This window comes from Leuresthes tenuis, unplaced genomic scaffold (genome assembly GCF_036924035.1).
Source record: "Leuresthes tenuis unplaced genomic scaffold, fLeuTen1.0.hap1 SCAF_20, whole genome shotgun sequence".
Classification (NCBI taxonomy): domain Eukaryota; kingdom Metazoa; phylum Chordata; class Actinopteri; order Atheriniformes; family Atherinopsidae; genus Leuresthes; species Leuresthes tenuis.
In genome coordinates, this window is record NW_027325374.1 from 14,305,438 (window position 1) to 14,328,448 (window position 23,011).

General features: G+C 41.5%; 1 protein-coding gene across 1 annotated transcript in view; it reads left to right on the forward strand.

Annotated features, from left to right (window-relative positions):
• Positions 1 to 23,011, forward strand: part of ankfn1b (ankyrin repeat and fibronectin type III domain containing 1b) — a 111,676-nt gene that overhangs the window by 71,698 nt on the left and 16,967 nt on the right. The window contains exons 5-9 of the mRNA XM_072372926.1: positions 4,011 to 4,133; positions 17,131 to 17,350; positions 17,667 to 17,874; positions 22,076 to 22,273; positions 22,822 to 22,935. Coding sequence (XP_072229027.1) covers positions 4,011 to 4,133; positions 17,131 to 17,350; positions 17,667 to 17,874; positions 22,076 to 22,273; positions 22,822 to 22,935 — 863 coding nt within the window. The remainder of the gene's footprint in view (positions 1 to 4,010; positions 4,134 to 17,130; positions 17,351 to 17,666; positions 17,875 to 22,075; positions 22,274 to 22,821; positions 22,936 to 23,011) is intronic.

Sequence of the window (23,011 nt, forward strand, 5' to 3'; positions counted from 1 at the left end):
TAGTGCTTGGTTTTAATGTATGTTTATCCTAAGATCTTTTTGTTGGAAAAAAGCAAAATATGTTCATAATCAAATGTAATATTACGCAACGTGTTATATCATGACATAATAACAAATAACTTTTAAGTATTGTTGTCACTGCGACTGTAAAATGATTTTAGAAAATGCTTTAAATTGCAAAATTGATGGAGATTGCTTTTATTGCATTAATTAGACAATGAATAGATAAAGTTGATTTATGTAAGTCGTCACAAAATACGGACAATGTGTCTTCAACAAGCCACGAAGAGATGCTAGTTCAGGATTGTCAGCATTTTTATTGTGACGCAGATGCACAGAGGCCGAGCACGACATTGTAAAAGGATCCACAGTTAATCTAAGACGAACTTTTAGAAGCCTTGTATCAATATACGTTCATTATATTACTTTGATAATGTACTTAAAATCTACCAAAGCAAGATTACCAGTTAAAAAAAAATGTATTCAAACTGCAAACTGATCGTCCCATTGCAAAAGTTGTTGACTTTTCAAAGTTGTTGCAGTTCATTGCTGAAAAAGAACAATGAAAAAAAATCCACAAATCCACAAAGTGATCCACAAGGTGATCCACAAAGTCTTAGGTTTCATCATCCCAGAACCACTTATGTTTCCATTAAATTTCATAACAGTCCATCAAACAGTTGTTGGGATACTTCACTCTGGATTAAAGGATGACTTCAGCTTTACAAAGGAACGTCATTGTTTTATCTTTCGAGCCATACCAGTAAACCCCTCTGGGTTGGAAAAAGACAAACTCTGGAACAGAGTAAAAAGAATAGCAGCTGAGGTGCGAGTTGGGAAATGATTGGGGACCAACGCTTTAAGGTATGCTGGCATACAGAAAAGACATGACAACCTATTGGGCAGACTTTGCACTAGCTTTCCGCTTGGTTTTCCCCTTCCTGGTGGTGATATAGATTGGTTGTGTGTTGACAGGACCAGTTTAAGATCCTATTTAACTCGATGCTCCCTCAACCAGTCTCTGTTCTAAAAACAAAATACATAAAATGCAAAATAAAGGTACATTTAAAAATTTCTTTGCTTGTGCTTGTAGCTGGTTTGACTCTAACATACAGTATCATTCAGTGTCACTGAGCTCCAACATAACTAACAGGAATGTTGGATGGTATCAGCACTGTCTCCACAAAAAGTGTTCAATCAAAGCCGTGATTTTTCAAACTGTAATCAACATTACGAAAAATAAAATAAAGTATAGTTCCGATGAAAGGATAATTAACAGGGATATCCTGAGTGGGTCTCCAAGGGGGATTGCGTCTTCGTGATCTGATGATGTTATCGGGGACAGCTGCAGAGGGTGGAGCCAGCGGCAGCAGTTGCCAGCAGACCCACCTGCTTCGCATGTGCAGTTTTCATCTAAACCCCTCAAAGGGATTCCCTGGGTCCTTTCTGTGCCCACTGCCCCTTGTGTCTTTTGAAGTCGTGATCCTATGTGTTTTCAGGCATTAAAGTTCTTATCCTTTAGCCCTATGGTCATGTCATGTCATGTGTTTGATCCAAACATTTGTTTGAAGTTTTTCAAGGAAGTTTTATTTCAAACCTATTAGATGCGTATGAACCAAAGCAGTCATTAACAATCAGTGATGATCTAGACCAATCACTCTGGAAGCCTCTGTATTAATCAGAGTTGTTCAGATCACTGAAGTCTATGGTTAATGTAAATAGACATCTGCAACAGTTGTTGGCAGTAGCTTTCCTTACAGGGCAGTTGCACTAATTTGATTAAAAGCCATTGAAGAAGAAGACGAAACCCAGGCTAACTTAATACCATCAGTTAGGGGTTCCTCTGCCATCTGACTATAATCCCACGTCCAATCTCTATGATTCACACAGGAAAATATGCCTCTTTGTCTTTGAGGTCAACCAACTCTTTGGAGAAGTTGGCACTGGGGCAGGAAACAGTAGTTGAGGGTGTAGGAGTGGGAACCCTGGCAGAAGGGCTGTGGGTTGTTCTTCTAGATAAGCCTTAGCATGAGGTAATAACGAATGAGAACTCATGCAATTTCATCTCAGCTTATGGCAATGTCTTTGGAGTGAGACAGTTGGTCTAAAGAGGGATATGTTATTATTGAGCATCAAAGAATATTTTCAGGGGTTGTTTCCATATGAGGACAAAGCATTCCAAGTGTGTATAAATGAAAATCTTTGTTTTTTTATGATGGTGTTTGTAAAATGTGGATTTATGGTGTCTGTCAAGGATGTGAACTGAAAAAAAGAAAAAAAAAAGTTTGTGAGACATTTCGTCTGTCAGTTTGAAAAAGAGAAGACGATGTTCCAGGCAAGGTTGCAGAAAGCCCAGTTGGCATGCAAATTTAAAGTGTTTCAAGTTTAAATTTTCAAGGCCAGAACTGTCTTCTATCCACTCCAATAGGAACATTTACAATGATGCAATAAAGTTCTTGATCTGGTTTCGTCCTTTTCGAATGATCTCTCAGATCAGATCATGCTGTGTTAGAAACATTGGACTTGACAGGGTGTTCTCAGACCTTCTGTCCTCTTTCTGCGGTAAAACAGTCTTCTCGATTAAAAAAAAACTTCTGCATCTGGATGCCAAAAAATTGCCATAGGGACATAATGCCAATCTATCTCTTTAATTGGGTGAAACTGGCTGAATCGCCCCACTGTCATTCATCTGTGTCATCGTTCAGTAGTCAAAGTAACAGCGTAAACTAATGTGTACAGTTTCATAAATCTTGTGTTATTTAAGTCTTATGCGGACTGTTATATCTGCAGCATCTCATATAAACCAGTGATAGTGAAGCCAGATGCACATTTTTTTTTTTGTTTTTTTTTAGAGTGGTGGGAGAAAGTGCCCCAGTAGTGTATATGTTATGAACCTCAATCCGACCGTTCCTTTGTCTCCAGCAGAGCTCACCATGGAGACTAAAATGCTTTTTGGCTCAGGTTGAGAGGAGATCTATGTGTGTGTGTGTGTGTGTGGGGGGGAGTTATTATTAAAGATGGTTTACTATTCCATAATTAAATGGAAACAACATGTCTATGAAATTAGAGAAAGGAAGTACAATGTTTGGCCATCCGTCATCATTTTAAAGAAGAGTATTCATTGCGACATCAGTCAGAATTGCATTGTGAAGTTTTCTTTTTGTTTACAGTGCTTATAGTAGAATTATCAAGAGATTGGAAGTTGATTTATGTTCGACTTACACAAGACTCTGCTTTAGAAGCATTGTGAATTTTTACGTTGCACGCTCTGCTGTTCAGCTTTCCTCTCCATAAGCCTGGCTCTTTGATAGAGAATATTATTTCATTTTGATTAGTCCCCAGTGTTACCACAGTAATATTGCAGAGCTGAGTCTCATCAAATGTGTTCCGGGCTCGGATTGAAGAAATATTACATTTCCTGTTTTTAATTTTGTGCAAAAAGTTGAACTGGGACATTGGCAGCCCAGTAGAGGAGATTAAAATGTGTGTGACTGCGCTGTGAAAAAGATTTGGAGAAAATTAGGCAGGAAGCATGCGGCTTTTCCTGAAATCTAATGTTTCCTCTGGGAATTGAATCATTGTTGCACTGTTTGTCAACTTCAACTATATCGAGCACTGTGAATTCTACAAAACTGTGTGTAGCTTGACAAGTATATAGTAAGGTAACCCATCTTACTGCGATAATCATGTGTTTAGCAATATTTAACCATGTTTAAGCCTTTTCACTTTTTAGCTGACAATGTATTCTTAGGTATATAGATAACAAACCCAAAGCATATCACTCCCTCTGTGTGTTTTTTTTTTCCATATACAATGGTGATATTTATATTGGGTACCGATGGAAAAAGAAATAAGTAATTCTTGCTTTTAACCGTATTTTAGTTGTTTTTTTCGCTCCTGTGCAGTGACTGTGAAAGACAGATACTTTTTTATGACTACATAAACAGTGTGCCAACATTCACATTTAAAGCAGTCTGTTGGGTCTTTATGAAGATTCTTTTATCCCCCAGGTCAGAGTCGGGAATCTCCAAGTTTACTCACCGTCTATCTCTGAAAGAACGTCCAGCTAAGGCAGAGAAGACTTCTTCAGACAGACCACCGTCCTACCGGAGACGATCTCTTAGTGTGGACTGGTAAGATTACAAGACATCATTTTACGTCTTTATATACATCATTTTAAGATTATTTGCCTGTACGACTTCACGATGAAAATAGTTTTTAGGTTCTCAAATTGTACAAATTAGAGAAAGACAAACTGGAAACATTTGCACATTTTCAAATAGGCAAATACTTTGCTCATCATATGTGGATCCAGAAATTAAAACCATATGAAAGATACAACTTATAGTGATTTGCCTGTTTACACATTATAGACTCTGGTTGACGTGGATTTGGAGCTGGGGTTTGGGTCAGGGGGAAGAGCGTGGGCAGGGTGGTGAGAGGGTTCTTCTCTGCCTCTGCATCTTGGTTTCGTTGAGGAGCGCCAAGCAGCTCTAGTGGCGCCGGCTCATCTTGCTCTTGTAAAGCTCCAGTCTTCAGGCAGCTGATGAAAGGAGTTTGAAAGCTTTCCATCGCTAGGCTGCCTTCCTGTCCCCACCCATGGGAATCCTTCTCATTCACTCCTCTTGATGCCTGGCCTGAACTCATTTATCTGCCCATTGATCCTGCTGTTCATCCATCTGGCATACCCCCCGAGCTTCCTGAAAAGTATTCTTGGCTTTTCCTTTATGCTTTTCTCACTATTGGGAACACGGGTCTGGGTTTGAAATTATCTGATTCTTCCTTTGCACCTCATTTTTCATGTAAAACAGCACAGTCACATTTCCAAACTATTCGCAATTGCTGTGCAGGGACTACAGTAGCTACTCAGTATGATTACTTTGCGGTTTGTGGAGTTACAGGTGTGTCATTCTCTGCGGTCCTATCAAATCATGCGAGGGCCTGGTGTGAGGTCTTACAAGGGCTTTTGTTGGCCTTATGAGACCGACTGTGTGGTCTCAGATTGACACTGCGATGTGTGGTCTGGCTGTAGAAATGTGGTGTTAAGTGTATGAGCTGAGGTGTATGTGAAGTGTGAGGTCCTTTAACAGCTCCATGTTTTTCTCCCATGTTGCTGGAGAGGGGACCTGGCCTTTAAAGTTCAGGCCCTGATTGATGTGGTCTGGTTTTAATGAAACACGGTGGGTACATTGGACATGCTCAGTTACGAGAGGAATGGGGGGGGGGGCTCCGCTACAGCTGGATTCTGACTTTCTCCGGCTTGAGCCACTGTTACAGGAGTGTGACTCGCGTTTTGTGACATAATAAATACAGGACCCCAGGAGAAGAGATTCAGGGTTGACGGTTGAGTCATGCTACTGGGAGGTGAAGCAAGGTTGGTCCAACCCCTGACAAGACCAGAGCAGCTCCTCTGGAATGCACAGTCATCAGAGCGGTCAGAAGGAAAACACATGTGCTACTAGCATCTATTGAAAACATCTTGAGTCAGTTGCATATTTGAAATTGTTCAACATTTAGAAAGCTTCCTGTTTTCTCGCCCAAGCTGTGTGTCTTGTTTTACTCATTTTCAATGAGAACTTTGCTGATGGAAGAGTCATCTCAGAACTGAAATGGTGTGGTATAGTTAAGTCGAACGTGATTTTAAAATCACAGTAAAGTCCCAGTCGGTCTGTCGGTATGCCATCACTCCTGAATAATATCTTGAGATACTTAAACTCCTCCACTTGAGGCAAAGACCCACGTCTGACCAAGAGGGAGCAGGAAGGGCTGACTTTCACCCTCCCTGCTCCACACTTGTCTGCAAACTGCTCCATTGTCATGGCTTGAAGAGGCCAAAAATAACTACATCAACGAAAAGCCCCTTTGAATGGCCTCACCAACCTGCTCCAATGCCCAAGTTTTATCCTCCACAAACACCAATGCTTGGCATCGTGTAGCTTCTTCAGGTGCTGCATGTTGAAGATCTCACAGACAAGAGTCTTTGCCACATTATTCTAGTTCAGCCTCACTACTCATTTGGGTTTGGTTAGAAATGCATTCCAGTGAATTGAAATTTCAAAATGTTGGGTTTTTTTTATCCACCAATGTGCTCTTAAAGTAAGGTTACAATAAATATGTGTACACTGCTCTTTTCTTTTACACTTCAAATGGAATGATTTGAGTATAATGTGAAACAAGAGTCACATAAAATATCAAGCTGGAAACTTCACAACAGTCTTCTACAAAGAAGCTGTTTCAGTTGGCTGAAGGCTTTACTATCTATTTAGTGGACCATTGCCATTTATGTCTATTCAAGTCCGAAACAGAAACAAACTGTGACTGCTAATATAATTCAGTGGTAGCACTGCAAGCTTGAAACAGGAGCTGTTTTACGGCTTTATCAAACTCTGTGAAGGCTGGCAAAGAGTTGGGAAAATGTGATAATAAAAGATAAAGGCAATGTTATTGTTATTGGTAATCATTGTAAATGGGCTCTTGAGGTGTGGTTGGAGAAAAGAGTAGTAGAAGAGAGAGTATTTAAAGGAAAATATAACTGTAGCTGCTGCCTGTAAAGTTCACTGTCAACAAACGATGTTATATTTATTCAGCCATTCGAATTTGGATATTCTCCGCTCTGAGACACTGGGGAAGTATTTGCTAATTAACAGCTCTCACATCAACTCAAATGAAAAACACTTAACAAGCAGACTGTATTCTGCAGTCAAACGGCAGAGATGTGGAATCACAAACACATACTGCATATGTGAAACATTTGTGTTGCTTTAGAGGTGTGGGCCAAGTCATGACCTAACATGAAATATGCACACAACTTGTACTCATTATTGGACATGGACTAACGGTAAGGCAGTATTAGATGCTGATGGTATAAAGGCTTAGGATGCGGAGAATCCATGTGACAGCAGATTATCTATTAGTCCCTGTTGTCTGAAATTGAAGGTTTATAAACCATTGCAAAGCTCTCTATTTTGCAAGCGCTATCTGCTGGGTGTACATCAATTTACTCCATTGTGCAGCTCCCTAACAACCATGGTACAAGAAATTCCCTGATCTTTAAGCACGCAAGTTTTTAGAGGATTTATTTGGAATATGTTTGTCATCTCATCATTCATCACATCCAAAGTCCTTGATACTGAAATAATGAAAAACATTTGAACAGTTTTCAATAGTCTAGTTCAGTCTTTGTGCATGTTTTCAGCAATTCTTTCGCTAAGATGTACAATGTGTTTAGAAATAAATCTTTGTTAGCCAGGACTTTGAGCCATTTGTGCAGGTCTAAATTTGATGCTCATACTGTTTATCACTTGGGAGAATTTATAGCATTATACAGATATAAATTCAATATCTAAACTAAGCACTTGACCTAACAAAGGTTTGTTTCCTTCTGGTATACATATTTGCTTCTTTGTTCCCTGTGCTTGATAGAGACTCTGAAGACATCAAGTACAGTCAGAGAGTCAATACTGTGGCTATAAAGGGACAGCGGCTCTGTTTCAGCATAGGGACAGCAAATAAGTCTTATTTCCATATCCTCTCTTGGTGACAGAGAGACTGTTTCTGACCTTTGCCAAAATCCCAGAGCACAATAGAAAGGCAGCCATGCATATCAGCCCAACAGTTTTTATTTCCCCAAACAGTTCCCCTGCACTACCCCTGAAGAGGAAACTCTATACATAAGTGCTCAAATATCAACGCGTAATGTAGCATTCAGCACTTAGACCATATCCACTTTATAAATAAAAGTTGAAAACAGAAAGAATGAAGTTGGTGTCACAGCAGTTGATTGTTGAAGTGTGTGGTTATGCAGTATGCACTGAAGGGCTTAAATCCTGTCGTTCCTCTGAAGACCCTCTGCTCTGCCTGGTGCCAGCCTGTCTTCAGGGATAACTCTGACAGCACTCTGATGGTGATGTCTTTACTTTGATGTCGGGAGAGAAAGTAGCCTGCCCTTCTCCCAGCCGTTATTTTAACACAGGCACACACTCGATGAGTGGCAGAAACTCATGTCTGCACATCTGATTTTCTCCTGGATATTCATGCTCACACATATACATGAGCAAACACACATTGTAATACTTAGTTCTGAGTTTGGCTGGGTGTGAAGGAGGGGGTTTGGTGCTAATTCCTGTGAACTGTGCACAAAGGGAATATAAAAGGACACCAAAAAAATCACTAATATCTTAGTGGAAAAAGAGGGGCAATGCTCAGAGGGCCCGGGTGTAAAGTGGTTTTGGACAGTCTGCCACTTGCCTCATTTGGTTCTAATTTGGTTTAATATTACTCCCTTTTTTTTTTATTTTCTCCTTAAGTTCTCTCCTTTCTTCTATGGCTGAGGGCTGTCAGTTCAAACAAAACCGACAAATTAGGAGGTTATAAATGCCAGTCACTTTTCTCTTTATAAATTTTAATCAGAACATATTAAAGATCTATTAGAGATAACTGCAGGATCGAGCTGATTCCTGCTTCTAATGGGATGTCTGACACATCATTTCTGCTTTTGTGGGTGCATTAAAATGTGTTAAACATCAAAAAGCTTTCTCATATGCTCATATGTTATGTAAAACTCAGTTTGAGCCAGTTAAAGAAAACAAACAACCTAAATGCAATGCAAAACCAGATAATTACATCACTGAATGTATACTGTAAATTGTTTTGTTGACATTCCTCAAGTAGGCCTGTTATTACCATTATTACATAGTGGCCTGATAACAGATTTTGAGCTGACTAGAGTAATTTTGAATAGTAGTTATAATCATCTCCATTCACTTGTATATAAACAGCTGAATGAAGATGAACAGAAATTTCCATCGCTATTTCCATGTCGTTTTTCCACTGTTTTCACCCCAAACTTCTGCAATAGTTTATAAACTCATACAGTTTGTCTCGAGGTGTGTATTTTCTAATATGCTGTGACCTAGTGACATTATTCTGAAGGCTTTAGTTGCAGTGCCAAAAAACTGGACTAATTTTGGTTTTAATTTTTCAGGTTAACAGCAAAAAGGCTGCATTTAAATACTACTAATCGACAACTAATAATGACATTAACTTTAAGGCAGAACAAATATGGCCGATAATCTTCAATCTCAATAACATTTGCAAGAAAACGTGTTACTCTTTTACATTTGAAGTACAAATTTGTCTGTCCTTGCTGTTTCGAGCCTGTACATCAGCTGCTGTTTGACCTGCAATATTAATTTGTTGAGGCTGAACTTCTGGTGAAACACGAGACCACAGATTCCAGTCCACATGAGGGGAGCAGGATTTCTGCAAACCTCTCTGCGTTTGGATCAGTTCTGCGCTGGTTTATCCTTAATATTCACACTCATGCTCACTAACGTGCACACGCAGGCACACACACCAGCATAGAAAGATGAACACCAATGTATACAATTGTACTAACAGAGATTAGTACATGTGACATCAAGTACATATAAGGCGCTCACTTGTGTTTGCAGAAGTTAACATGCAAGGACATGCGTGTACCTACACACACAAATATACGCACTGCAGTGTTATACACACAGATACACACAGAATGTGTTCATGACTCTGGATGCTGTGGGCTGCACTAAGGGAGATTTATGAGGCTGGCTCCCTCTTGTCCTGTGTGTCTCTGACTTGATACTCTGGTTTCCACTCCAAACCTCAACTCGGCACACACAGAGACACACAGAGATGGTGATGGGGATGGAGGGTAGAGGGAAGGAGGAAGGGAGACAGGCTGAAAAGACAGTAGTTTTGGTGTGTGGTGGGGTGACGGGAGATGTTAGGAAAGACTGAAGTAGGTAAGAAAAGAAGGCGGGAGAGGACTAAACTGGAGCAGGGAGTTATGTGACTGACTGAGATAGAAGTAGATGAAAGGATGGATTGAAAAGATTATGGAAAGAGTCATCAAGAGTCAAGAGATTGATAAAGAGCTCTGTAACTTGGTTGACAGCTTGGAAGGGTTGGAAGTGGGAAAAGTTACAGAACGAATAGCACGAGAGGGGAAATATCCAGTTTATGTGGTCTACAGCTCTGTGTTTGTTTCCTTATGGGAATCTGTTTGCAGAGACAGACAGCCAGTAGGTGAGAGGGTCAGATGCTTACCATGTGTTGCTACAAAGCTGATAAAAGACAACCAGAGCTAATGGAAGTAAACCCCTCAGCATACTTTCTGTGAACAGATTGTGCTTGTTTGTTTGACTTGAGCAGTAGTTGACAGATTGATATTAAAAATCCAGGTACTGTGGTACAGAGATCCAGGTCTGCATCAGTGTATATTACGGTGGTGTATAAGCTCTAATAGAGTGAGTTCAAGTTCGTATTTACTTTTAAAACATGTATTAATAAATCTGCTCCAATTCTTTTACGTCTTATTTTTCTATTCCTACATCTAACTCTGTCACGACTGCCGCATTTTTCCCATTCTAACTCATCCCAATAGAGCTTCCTATCAACCTTGGTACGCAGTCAAATTGTTTGATTTAAAACTGATCATTTCCTGTATGCGATAAGCTGCCCTTCCCTGGCGTGGCTTAACTTAACCTCTTGAAGATTAATTTTCCTTCAAATCTTCCCGACCCCAGAGTGTCTAAAACTTGGTGGTGGTTGACATAAAGCTGGTGACTTCTGCCGCCGTTTTAATAGGTAAATGAAAAAAACTCAATATCATGGTAAAGCAGACATCCTGCTGTCTTAAAACAACCTTAAGACAGAGAGACACAGGGACACAGGCTTGCAGATAATTAAAAAACACTCACAACCCTGTGAAGGTCACTCTCACTGCATTGGTCATTGGGAGAGCAAATTGTGATGTCTTGCAGTCTTCATGTTAAGTAAAAAAAAAAGGTGTCGCTACTTGGAAAATCACACTATAGGAATAGCTCCACAGTTTCACCTTATCTGCTTTGCATTAAAGCAGTATTTCAGGTTTTTGTAACATTTGTACTCCCTGCACTTGTTGGTATTGATGGGTTGCACAGATGTTTGTAGAGGCAGACCCTCTTGCACAACGTGCCGGTTTCCCCAGGTGTTGTGTTGTGCCTCACATAAGGCTCTGCACTGATGTGACAGAGAGCATGTGTCAAGCTTGGCTCCTCACACCAAAAAATGGTGTTCAATCAGTAGTGACTCTTTCGATTTTCCCATGTTGTCACCCTTTCCACTCTCCCTACCATTTATCCATCCATCCATCCATTTTGGAGAGTGCGTGTGTGAGAGCATATTTGTTATCATTTGTAAAAAGCATCTATCACAGTAAGAAGAACAGTCGCCCCGCTCACCCATCCAGCCACCACACTCTATCCTTATCACAGATAAATAGCCGTGGGACTTTAAACATGGCGCCCGGCCGGCGTGTGACTGAGAGAATGAGCCAACTGGTGGCTTCAGTTGCCAGGGGTCGCCCCCACCCTTCTCCTCTCCCTGGCTGGGTGGGTGGCATATGGTGGCCCAGGCAGGGACCCCATTGGTGTGACACACACACACATACACATACTGAGAGAGACACACAAGGCCTGGAGCCACCCAGGCTGGACCCACGATCACCGTGGGAGACATTGTGTCACCAAGCCTCTGACAGAGGAGGGGTTGTGTGTGGGTGATCCCACCTTGGAAGCACCCCCACCCGCCCACCCCCTTCCTGAGAACGACCGCCACTGCTCGCCATCTCATCCCCATGGTGACTCCACTGTTGTCTCTGCTCATCAAAATTAGAGAGATTTACCTCTGCATGCACACACACAACCCATGCACACACACAGAGCCAACAGGTGGCAGGCCTTGCTCAGCACAGCAGGCCAGATACAAAGGTTAAACATACTGCTCACTTTTTCTCTGCCATTCTCCCAAGGGAGTGCGAGAGAAAGTGAGAAAAAGAGGACAAGATAAAAGAAAGGGGAAAAAGAGTGAGTAACACCATTAGCCTGTTCCCGGGAGCATCCAGTATGGTATTACATTTACTTCGGGTCCACATTGGCGCCCCTAACATGGACATAAAAAGTGTGCAGTGTTCTAGTTTAGCTATTATTTGCACACATTTCACTAGCATGCCAAGTAACAGCCACGGTATGAGTCATCTGCAGTATTAGTCATCAGCGCAGACTTTAGCTTCTCACAGTCAACCAAGACTTTGTGTTTTTCTTCTTTTTTTTTCACATTTGACACATGCACACGACAGGCCAACAGTCTGAGTCACTCAAAGCTAACAACATCAAATAAATATCATATCAGCATCGTCAGCTTATCAGAAAGGGGAAGTTAAGGCCACAGTGGCTTAACTTAAGAGTCAACAGCAGAAAAGATTGGCTAAAGTCTAGATCGTGTACATCTGGTGTTAACAACTAAATCTTTTATTTATTCTGACCGGTACCTTCATCTGGTAAAGCAGATTTGGTAATGTGATTTTAGGACTTGTGAAACTACATGGTATGGAAAAATAACTTAATTTGAATACCAATACAGGCTCTTAAGATGGCTTGCAACAAATATTAAATGATTATTTGGAATTATTTGGCCTGGCATTGTTGAATGATGCTTTCCCTTCCATCACAACAACTTCAAACAGATTTTTGGTAGTTGAAGCTTTGTGGTTTCTTTTCATGGGGCCGATGACATTTGAATTAAAGCATGGACAGTTTTGCTGCACACAATCCCCCTAAACCAACGTTTTTTGGGAAATTACAGTTTAGATTTTTATTGGACCTTTTAAATGTATCTGCACTTAAAGAGTGAATAAAGTGTGTAACATTAAGTCTTGGCCTGGATGTCTGCTGGTTGCACCGGGGGGCCAAAAATATTAGTTGCTCCCCAGGCGGGCTAAATCAGAAGATAATAGCTGATGGGTTCCCATACTCACATGACACGTGCCTGATTTAGTAGCATAGCCAAACACCACGGCATTGTTGTGGTTACATTTTGTTTTGAAGTCAAATGAAAAAGGAGAAGCCAACACAAGAAATACTTACTTACAAAAAGTTGCTGTCAGAGGTTCTATTACCTCTAATCTGAAACAAATTGTGGTGTAAAAATAACTTTAAAGATACTTTAATTAATAATTGAGAGAGCTCAACAGGCACAAATATCTACAGTACAGGACTATTAAACAAATACCAAATAATCTCAAATACATATCTAATAAAGATGCTTGCTTGCTTTAAGGAATTAATGTGTGAAAGCATTCCAACAAAATGAGACTGATGCTTACAGTAGAAACATCACTCAGTAAAATCTTATCCAAAAGGGCCATAATTGTTGGCTTTGGAATCATGTGTACTCACTACATGTGTTATGTGGTTTAAAGATGTGAGCACGTGTGGATATGTCTTCATCTGTTGCATGCATTAAAAGCTGCAGGTCACAGTGGTGGTGTGGCCTCATGTTGCCTATAAGCTGATAAGAGCCAAGGCAGTTCTAGCAATACAACCCCCCCCACCCACCCACCATCAGCCCCCTTTCTCTCTCAGCCTCTCCCTCTCTGCATCCAGCAGCCCGGCTGCTTCCAGCCTGTCTGGTGCCAAGACTCAGATTTCAGAATTTCCTTCTACAAGCCACATTTAGAGCAGCTAGCATACTCTGTGTATGCGTGTGTGTGCTCGCATGTGTGGGTGTGTGTGCGTCTGTTTGAGCGAGTGAGTTTGTGGGACTTTCTGCTCTCAGTGCCGGTTTCTCTCACCCTCACGCCACACCGTTTTCACTGAGCACCGTCCTGGTGCTGCTCTTTGCCTTCTCTGCAGCTCTTTCCGTCCATCCTTCAGCTCCCTGTTTATCTTGTGGAGACTCATCTACGCAGAAAGCAGATGTAATACATGTCAGCTAATATGAATGGTTCTGTGTGCAATAAACACAATTAGACACACACGAACATACGGTACAGTTCCCGCAGTGTGAGACTACTCATGGTCAGGTGTTTGGAAAGAAATGTTAAGAAAGAAAGGACAGCAAAAAATAACTGATGATTTTGGCCTCCTCAATACAACATGAGGCCAGCAGTTCATGTAATTTCCTTTTCTGGCACCTAGATATTCATCCACATATGCACATTTCTATTGTAACATTATCCATATTTAGATTATCACAAACTACTGACTTAGGAACATTGTTTGTTCTCATATCTTTTTTTTTTTTGTTCTCATATCTAAGTTTACAGTTGTTCCATGTATTCCTGCAAACACCCACTGAGGCCGAATTGAGCCACCAGAACAGAACAGGTGTGAATTCAAGAAGATTACTGACATTTGAGTCAGATATGTTTGCTGCTGTTGGGTTGTGAGTAGATACTCTGGTCCCAACGACAGCAAGTTTGATGGATTCATTTGATTTCGTGAGCTGTAACAAAAGCTGAGATTCATCAGCGCAAACAACATTTTGCTCGCTCCTGCCAGTCTGATTTATTCTGAAGTGTCTCAGACTTGTCCTTTTCCATAACGCTGTCATTAGCTGTCGTGCGTACTTGTGGCTGCCTTTTAGCTTGCACAGAAAATCCCACAAACTGTGCACTTTGTGCTATGCTGGAACCTACAATTATTTAAAATATGCTTCAATCATAGGTTTTTCCCATCATGACTTTTAGTCAGTTACTAAATGTCTAGACTCTGTCTGCATGTTTTTGTTTACCTCTGACTCACTGACTCGAGGCCCAAACTGTTTTTTGTAGAAAAGCTGATAAAACTAATAGAGCAGATGCCTTGGGTTTGTGTGTTTGCAACTTGGGGGTGTTGATTGTTTGTGGGAGTATTTGATGTGGGACCGATCAAGGGCCAAGGATGGAGCTTGGCTCTTGGAAGAGGCTTTTGGTTTCCCAGAAAAACTACTTCCTGCTTCTCAACACTGGTAAAACTGTAGGAAACTATTCGCAGCAGCCGTTGTGTGCAAACTCTTGTGAACTGAAGTTTTGTTGTGTTTTTCTATCAGCTTGAATCTTTCCATCTCTGATTCCTTCAGTGTACTATTGAAGCAATGGGAGTCCTAAACTAAAAGCAGTGTCTTAACCGAGGTTGAGGTGTTGTTAAAAGACGTAATGTCTGCCATGTATCACATTTTAAACAGAGAAAAACATTACCATATTATTCAGCCAACTTCAGCTGCCAGTTTTCTGATATTATTTTGATATTCGTAACTCGTTGTATTAATGAATTACAATGTTTTATACACCTCAACTAGTAAATCAGGACATTTCTGTTCAACCGCCACTGAAGCCAGGTTTTATGATGTGTCTGCAGCCATTGTGTGCGCAGTAGATTCTCTTTCGGAGACACTTGACCCCGTTAGGAGTTGATTACGTGGAGCTTTTCTTTAAATTTAATTGTTTAGATTCACGATTATTGTATCTTTTTCTTTCTTGGTGGTGGGGAGCATGTCATTGGCAAATGACACCTCAGTCTCGCGTGTGGGATGCAGCATCTCTTTGAAAGAACGCATACATACACACACCATGTTACACAGAGCCTAATGTCGTCAGAGAGTGATGGGGCACCGTCCTGCCGACAGAAAAAAAAAGTCGTCTGTTCCATCTCAGGCAAATAACAATAAGCCTGGGGCCGCATTCCAATGGGCTTTCTCTTTGAAATGGGATACCGGCACACGCATTACAAATATATCTCTTGTTTTATCTTCCGGGCCAGGCCCATGGAAAAATTATTCCAAATACCTGCCGCGCTTTATCTGGAACCCTGGAATAGGTTAGGCCCAGCCGGGAACACGAGGATATCTAAAATAAGGCCTCTATTACGGGATAGAGTGGAGATGGATGGGACGGAGCGGGAAGGGATGGGGATCGGGGGTATTTTAGGTGTATCGGCACCGTGAAAAAGGCCTTGTTGCGGGGGCTGCTTTAAAGTCCACAATGTGGGCCGCCGTCAGCTGTTGCACTAACTGCATGTGATGGGGGAGGGTTTGAGCGCGTATGCATGCTCATGTGGGCTTACACGTCCATTGCGGAATGGGAGTATAAATAACATTTTTCCTACAGATGTTCTCACCTTGACAAATCTGCTTTTGGCATATCGCATGATGGCCCAAACTAATGCCTTCATTTACTCACCTCAGCATCTGCCTGCTCATGTTAAAACAATTGCTTTTTTAGGAAGCCTGTGTACTTCGGCCAAACAACTGTCCTTTTCAAATCAAATATGTTATTGATCCTTCTAGGGAGTTGTGAAACCAGAATAGTTATTTCTCACACAAACTGTTTTTTGATTATGATCCTACTGAAATGAAATGATGATTTAGTGTTGAATTTATGCATTAGAGAGCGAGATTAGGGAAGGGGGAGGAAGAGCGTGTCGGGGATGATGGGAAAGAAATAAAGGGCTAAGAGAAGATAAAGGATAAGAGTTGAGGACCAGAAGCAAGAGGAAGGAGAAATCAGAGAGAGGCTTGATTAGAGGGAAAACAAGTAGGAACGATATCAGGAGAGGTGGGACAAACCAGAGTGAGAGGTGTTGAAAAAGCCTCTTTGAGGAATTCATTTATCTCTCCGCTTCTCTTTGGTGAGACCCGACACGGAGTCTGTCACCAGCGCCTGCAGAGTCCTGCTGACACTTCCTTCAGCAGGCGAGTGTGTGTGAGCACCACAGACCAGACTCACCCTTGAAATGCATGTCATCTACATAGTTCCCATAGCAGAATGGAGAAGTGCAATATAATCAGCATACCAGTGATGCCAAGAAACCAGTGGTCAGAGATGGTCTGCTTTTTGGAGAAAGGGATGCTGCTGCAGAGTAACCCTGGCTAACTGGTGACAAGGCTGTCATTACTAGTTCAGGATGGTTCATATGATACCTGTGACTGAGAACTCTGGCAGACAGGTGTAATTTGCTTTTGGGGCACATTCCCATGGAGTTTCGCCTGCCAAAAGGCATTGGGTTTTTCTGGTTGTTTTGTCCATCCAGCTTTAGCTTCGCACTACAGGGCGCAAGCTGGACTTTAGCTTTAGGCTTTATAGAGAAGAAGCAGAGTTTGCTGACTTTTAGAGTCAGCAAATCAACTGACACAATTAAGCTATAGGACGTGATCTTTTCTACAGATCTAGTTTATTTAATAGATGCATAAGGGATGTCAACCCCTTTTTTCTCTCCCCTTTCTGCCAAAGTGTACCGATTCCAATTCTTTCCGCCACCCATCACTCATGTTTCTAACCCATCTGTCCTCCAGGGCTGACTCCGCCAAGATGACGCAGCCCATGAGAGGGGACCAGGCCCACCAGCCGGCTTCGGCTCGAAAGTCAGCCAGCCTGTCCTCGCCGAGCGCAGCTCGCCGCCTGTACCGCAATTTGTCTGGAAAGTTCCGCGTAAGCACCAACCCCCCTGTTCTGGAGGACAGTGTGGTGTCAGGACGGGGAGGAGACAAGGAGAGGCTGCGTAAAACCACCATAGTAAGTCAGAGAGAGAAAGAGAAGGAAAAAATAATAAGCCCAGAAACATTGTAGTCTAAAGATAGTCAGAGAGAGCACATGCAGTAGACTTTGTCAGAGAACCTCACGTAGTGACAACGCACACACACCTATAGTATATCTATAAGAAAAATAAAAACATAGAGAGGAACCTTGTGAGTGTGTGCAGAGGGAGCAAATTGCTCATGTTTCCAACATTCGCTGAAGTGTTGGCCAGGCTGAAATGTCTCAAAATATCAGGCTTTCCTATTCCGTGGTATTCATTTTTAACTCTGTGTGAACTTTCCCCATGTCTCAGTTCCAGAGTAATGAAGCTTTGTTTGAGGCAGTGGAGCACCAAGAGTTGGACTTGGTCCAGCTGCTTCTTTCCCAGTACAGTTTGGAGGAGCTCGACCTCAACACTCCAAACAGTGAGGGCCTCCTGCCTCTCGATATCGCCATCATGACCAATAACGTGCCCATGGCCAAGCTTCTGCTGCGAGCCGGTGCCAAGGAGAGCCCCCACTGTGAGTAGAGAAGCTCTATTAACTGCTTTTAGCTCATGTAAATTGTAATGGAACAAATAAAAACTACTGTTTCTACATGAATGGCATTATTTTTTGCAAACTTGCTTTGCAGTTTCATTTGCTTCAAATAAGCAGAGATCTAATGAGCACTGTAGAATCAAACCCAACAAGCATTATAAAGTTTCCTAAGTCTGGGATGCTTGTACACTTTATAAGCTAGATTTTATAAGTTAGGCCAATAATCACATGTATGACGTACTGACAGCTGTCTATTCATTGGTCTTGCTTGCCTGAATCACTGGTTTGTTTGGGTTCAAGCAGAAGCTTTAAGGCTGTAAAATAAACCAATGTGGAATCGCCAAAGACAGCAGTTTATAGAATGGCAGTTCCAGGCTGGCTTCAAAAGCCGATCAATGCCAACACAAGCTCAACCTTTTTTTTTTGTCTTTATAGCTAGTTTTCCCCTTCTTTGCAACTATATGGGCAGTGTGAATGAATATAACTCATCTGTGTTAATTGTACAAAGACTTAACATTATACATAATTTCAATTCAGGTTTATTTATATTGCGCCAATCACAACAAATCATCTCAGGGCATTTCAATAATACAGTACAATTCAAGCCAATTAGAGTCAAAGTCATTGTAATCATAATCCAATCGCATCCAATCAATTTAAGGGCAGCCTGCTTGGAGCGTAAGGTGTATGAAGGGGCCACCTCTCAATGAACACGCTTAGGGTTCCCCAGTTCTCTGTGAAATGAATCTCTTAGAGTCCTGTCAAAAAGATCTTTCAATTCTAAGATTAAATTTATCTGGATATGATTAAAAAAAATCTCAAGGTCTTCAATGATAGATGACATATTACACAGTGACATTATTTTGATAAACAGAAACTAAATCGAAATGGGGAAAACTTAAAACAGTAGCTTGTAGAACAACGTCCAGCAGAAATGAATAAAGCAGGTATAGAAGATGGATGGAAGGAACTTTTATCTGTATCACATTGTTGTAGTGGAGTTTTGTCCTACTCTTCTCAATGTTGCTGTAGTTCATTGACTTTTGTAGGCATGTATGTATGCAAAGCTCTCTTAAGGTCCCACCCCATCATTTCAGTCAAGTTGAGGTTTAGACTTTTACTGGACCATTGCAGCCCCTCCGATCTTTATTTTTTCAGTCATTCTTTTGTAGATGTGTTAGTGTGCTTGTGGCCCAATTTTAGCCAAGCTTTAGCTGACAGATGGCCTCACATTTGACTCTAGAATACTTATATATATAGCACTCATGTTCAGCTCAAAGACTGCTAAATGCCAAGGTCCTGTGGCTGAGAAACAAGCTCAAAACACCATCCCTCCACCACTGTGGTTGACAGTTGATATGACGTCTTCGTGCTGCTATGCTGTGTTCGGGTTTGGCAATTTGTCTTTCTCACTGTAAAATGATGGACTACAAATTGTCTGGAAATTGCCTTATTAATCTTCCCAGACTCATGTGCAGTAAAAGCCATTGCTGATTTTTCTCAACTCACACCTGAATGCTCCAGACCAGTTAACTGCCGAAACTACTGCGTTTATAGAGGCGATCGTACTTGCTGATGATCAGTTTAACAAGTATATTCCATTTGCAGCACCTGGCTGTTTATACGCCATCTTAATGCCGATGGAAGCAATTAGAGTGAGGACCAGATTATTTTAGTTATGTCCTGATATGTGAAAAGAGAGTGTTACTTTCTTTTTCATATGTCGCTTTAGTCGCTTTTACTTCCAAAAAAATGTAACGTGGCAGGAGGGTTCGAAATGGTAGTCAGTGTCCCTCTTTTATCTACAGTCCATACTTGGACTTAAAAGACCTCGTTACTGAACCTACAACTAAGCTGACAATAAAAGCTGCCAGCAAAGCAACTGCAGGTGTTACCCAAAACGGCACACGCCTATCAGTCACACTAATAATGAATTTATCCCCGTTGTTCTAACAGACAAACACATTTCTCAGTGTTTACGCCTGGCAGTGAAAAGATATTAAAGGCATTGAAGGGGTTTTATTCATGATTCAATATTAGTCATCCTCATAAGCACTTTTCATTTTCTGTGATCTGTGAGCCTCCACTCCCTTCCTCTGTTAATGATTAGAACTCGCCAGTAAGACTCCCAGGGTGTTTGTGTTTGTACACACACACGCACACACACACACACACACAAACACACACACACATATTTTCAAGAGCTGAGCCAGACATTTTATAAAGGTATCATTAAATTGAAAACACTCGAATGGAAAGTGGTGTTTACTGAAGTTTGCTCTTTTATTGTGCTTTTCGACCCAGAAACCAAATACTCATTGAGCAGTGTGACCATGGAGCATACAGTATGAAAGATTAAAAGAAAAAGAGAAAGACCAACGGTACATAAGGAAAGTCAAAGCTTTCCGCTGCTTTCTCAAGCATGAACTCATAAAATTCCATCTCAGGAGAATTGACATTGCTGATGCTGCAGACTCTTTTTTCCTTCTTCTTCTTTTTTAATTTTGAAACAATTGATTTGATGCTTATTGATATTGCCACGCTCGACTTAAGTGTATGTGGTCACGAGAGAATCAAGGCCAGACAAGGACAGTCAAACAAATTGTCTACAGCAACTTCATCTTCAGATTATAAATCCCTTTGGTGGCTGACAATAAGACAAAGCCCCTTTAATGAGCTGTTGAAGATCCAGGCTTGATGTGAAATAAGGACATGTCAAAACAGACACCATGGTGTCAGCATCTGGTTTCTAGGCCTCCGAAGGCTGCATGTGCAAATCAAAATGAACCAACGTTGACTTTTTCCATCTATCCATCAGTCCAGTCTGTCGTGACGATTCTAAACTAAACCGTGACTTTCCAGCTCAAAGCTGACCCTCACGCTACCCCTTTTAAAAGTGACAAGCGTCCCTTAATTCTTCACACAAGTGGCCAAAGAGAACAACAAAAGTGACACCCAGTAGAGACAGTCAGATTCAAAGCGAAGCTCGCAGCCACTGAGGAGACACAGAGAGAGCCGCAGAATTAAACACCCAGATGGACATTTTGACACGGAGCTTTAAACTTACTGTCAACAGTGGAATCTAACGCTCAACAGTGGAATCTACAATGAACAAACACAGACCACACAGACTAAACACAGACACACACCAGTCCCAAACACTCTAAGGAATGACCAGCCACCAAAGTAGTACAGTACGCTACTGTCTTTGTCTATCTGAAAAGCTTTAACTCGCGTCTTCTATACTTTTATTGAGAAATATTTGTATGCATTTGCAACTGGAGCATCTGAACCTCCTTGATCTGTGTGTTAATGCCACCACAAGTCACTATCACGAACGGTGCAGCCACGGTTTAAATAGTTTCACGGGGTGTTACATCTCATTTACTACAGTGATGTGTTTCACACATCATTGTTCCCAGTGTTGTAGTAACACCCTAACCCTTCTGAAAAAACATTCCTCTTATGGCCGTGTGAGGCTGGGGCACACTGTATAAATAGATCAGTTATACAAATGTTTCCATCAGTTTTGTAGAAAAATAGTTTTACAGTTTGCAGTCTAAACTGATGCCTATGCATGCTCCCACCGCTTTGTGTTCCCTTCGAACCGCATATGAGGAATTCTCCTCCCTCTCTCACCCCTCTCATTTTCATTGCCCCATTTTCTGTCATTTTCTCGGTGATGTCATTCCTAAAGAGAGGCTGCTTAGTTAAATTAAACAAAGTTTATTGAGGAATCTGCTGCAGCATTTTGGCAAACAAAGAAATTAAAAAGAGTTGTCTGCTAAAGCGATTTGTGACATTGCAGGCAAACAGCTTTCTTGAAGTGTCAGTTTGAAGCGCTTGTTGAAACTGACATAGATCGAGACCGTAAATAAAAGGTTTTGTTCCTGAGAACATGCGCAGATAAAAAAAACAGTTCAAACAAAAAAAAAGGCAACACCTATAAAAGAGGACTTATTTACTCTGCGTACTCTTTTAACTTTGATTGGAAAAAAGCCCTGTTGACTTTATAGTGTGGCATCTCTTTGAGCTGCACTCACAAACTAAATGTCTTTTTCCTGATTCTTTTTTAAATAATGAAGTCATGTGAACATGTGCCCTCAGATAATGTAACTCTTGTCCTTGCATTACCTGTGCATGCGTTGACTAACCTCCCCCGTGTCTCCCATGTCGTTGCTAGTTGTGAGCCTGGAGGGCCGAGCAGTGCATTTGGCCACCTTGGTGCAGGAGGCCGAGCAGCGGGTGTCAGAGCTTCAGGCGCAGGTGCGGGACGAGGGTCCCGGTGAACGAGAGGGATCTGATCGGGAGAGGCAGCTGAAAGCTTGGGAGTGGAGACTGCGACTCTTTCGACGCATGCAGACAGGCTTCGAGCATGCTAGTAAGGCTTCTGGATGATTTTGACATTTTTACACATGCTGAACAGCAGATGTTCCTGCAGTCCAGCAGTCATCTTTGGTTTTCTTGTTTTTCAACTTTCAAATTTTTTTTTTTTCCTGCTGGCTTTCTGTTGGGATAAATTACTAGCTTCCACACTTGAAAACCCAACATATGCCTATGTGGGGGCCAAGGGCTGTATGTAACTAGGAAAACTTGCAAAATGCAATAACATTGTTGAATACGCCAATGACAACATGACAATAAAATTAATGAAATATAAGCAAATACTTCAATATTGAAAAGGGCTGCATTCCACTTCTTCACCTATGTATACAGATTAGTTGTAGAATGCAGCCTCTCTCGTCCTATTTCACACAGTTACAGTCAGTTACTTCCTTAATACCACTCAGTAATAGGTTTGCATCAACGAGATTACAAGCTGACAGTGTTCTCACTTAGCTAAAGTGATTCTAACACGATGGGGAAGGTTTAAGCCTGCTTGTCTGTACGTGTCTTATTTGCTTGTTCCTGTTTCCCTGCCTCCCCCAGACCCTCCGGATGCTCCCAGTGTAGTCCGCCTGTCCGTCAGCAGCAGCTCCAGTCTGCAGGTTGATTTCCAGGAACCTCTCTGTGTCAACTCTGCTGTGGTTACCAAGTACAAAGGTCAGCCATCATTTGGAACAAACCAGTTGCAATGTGTAAAGTTCTTGTATTGACCAAATAACATTTTATAATTAAA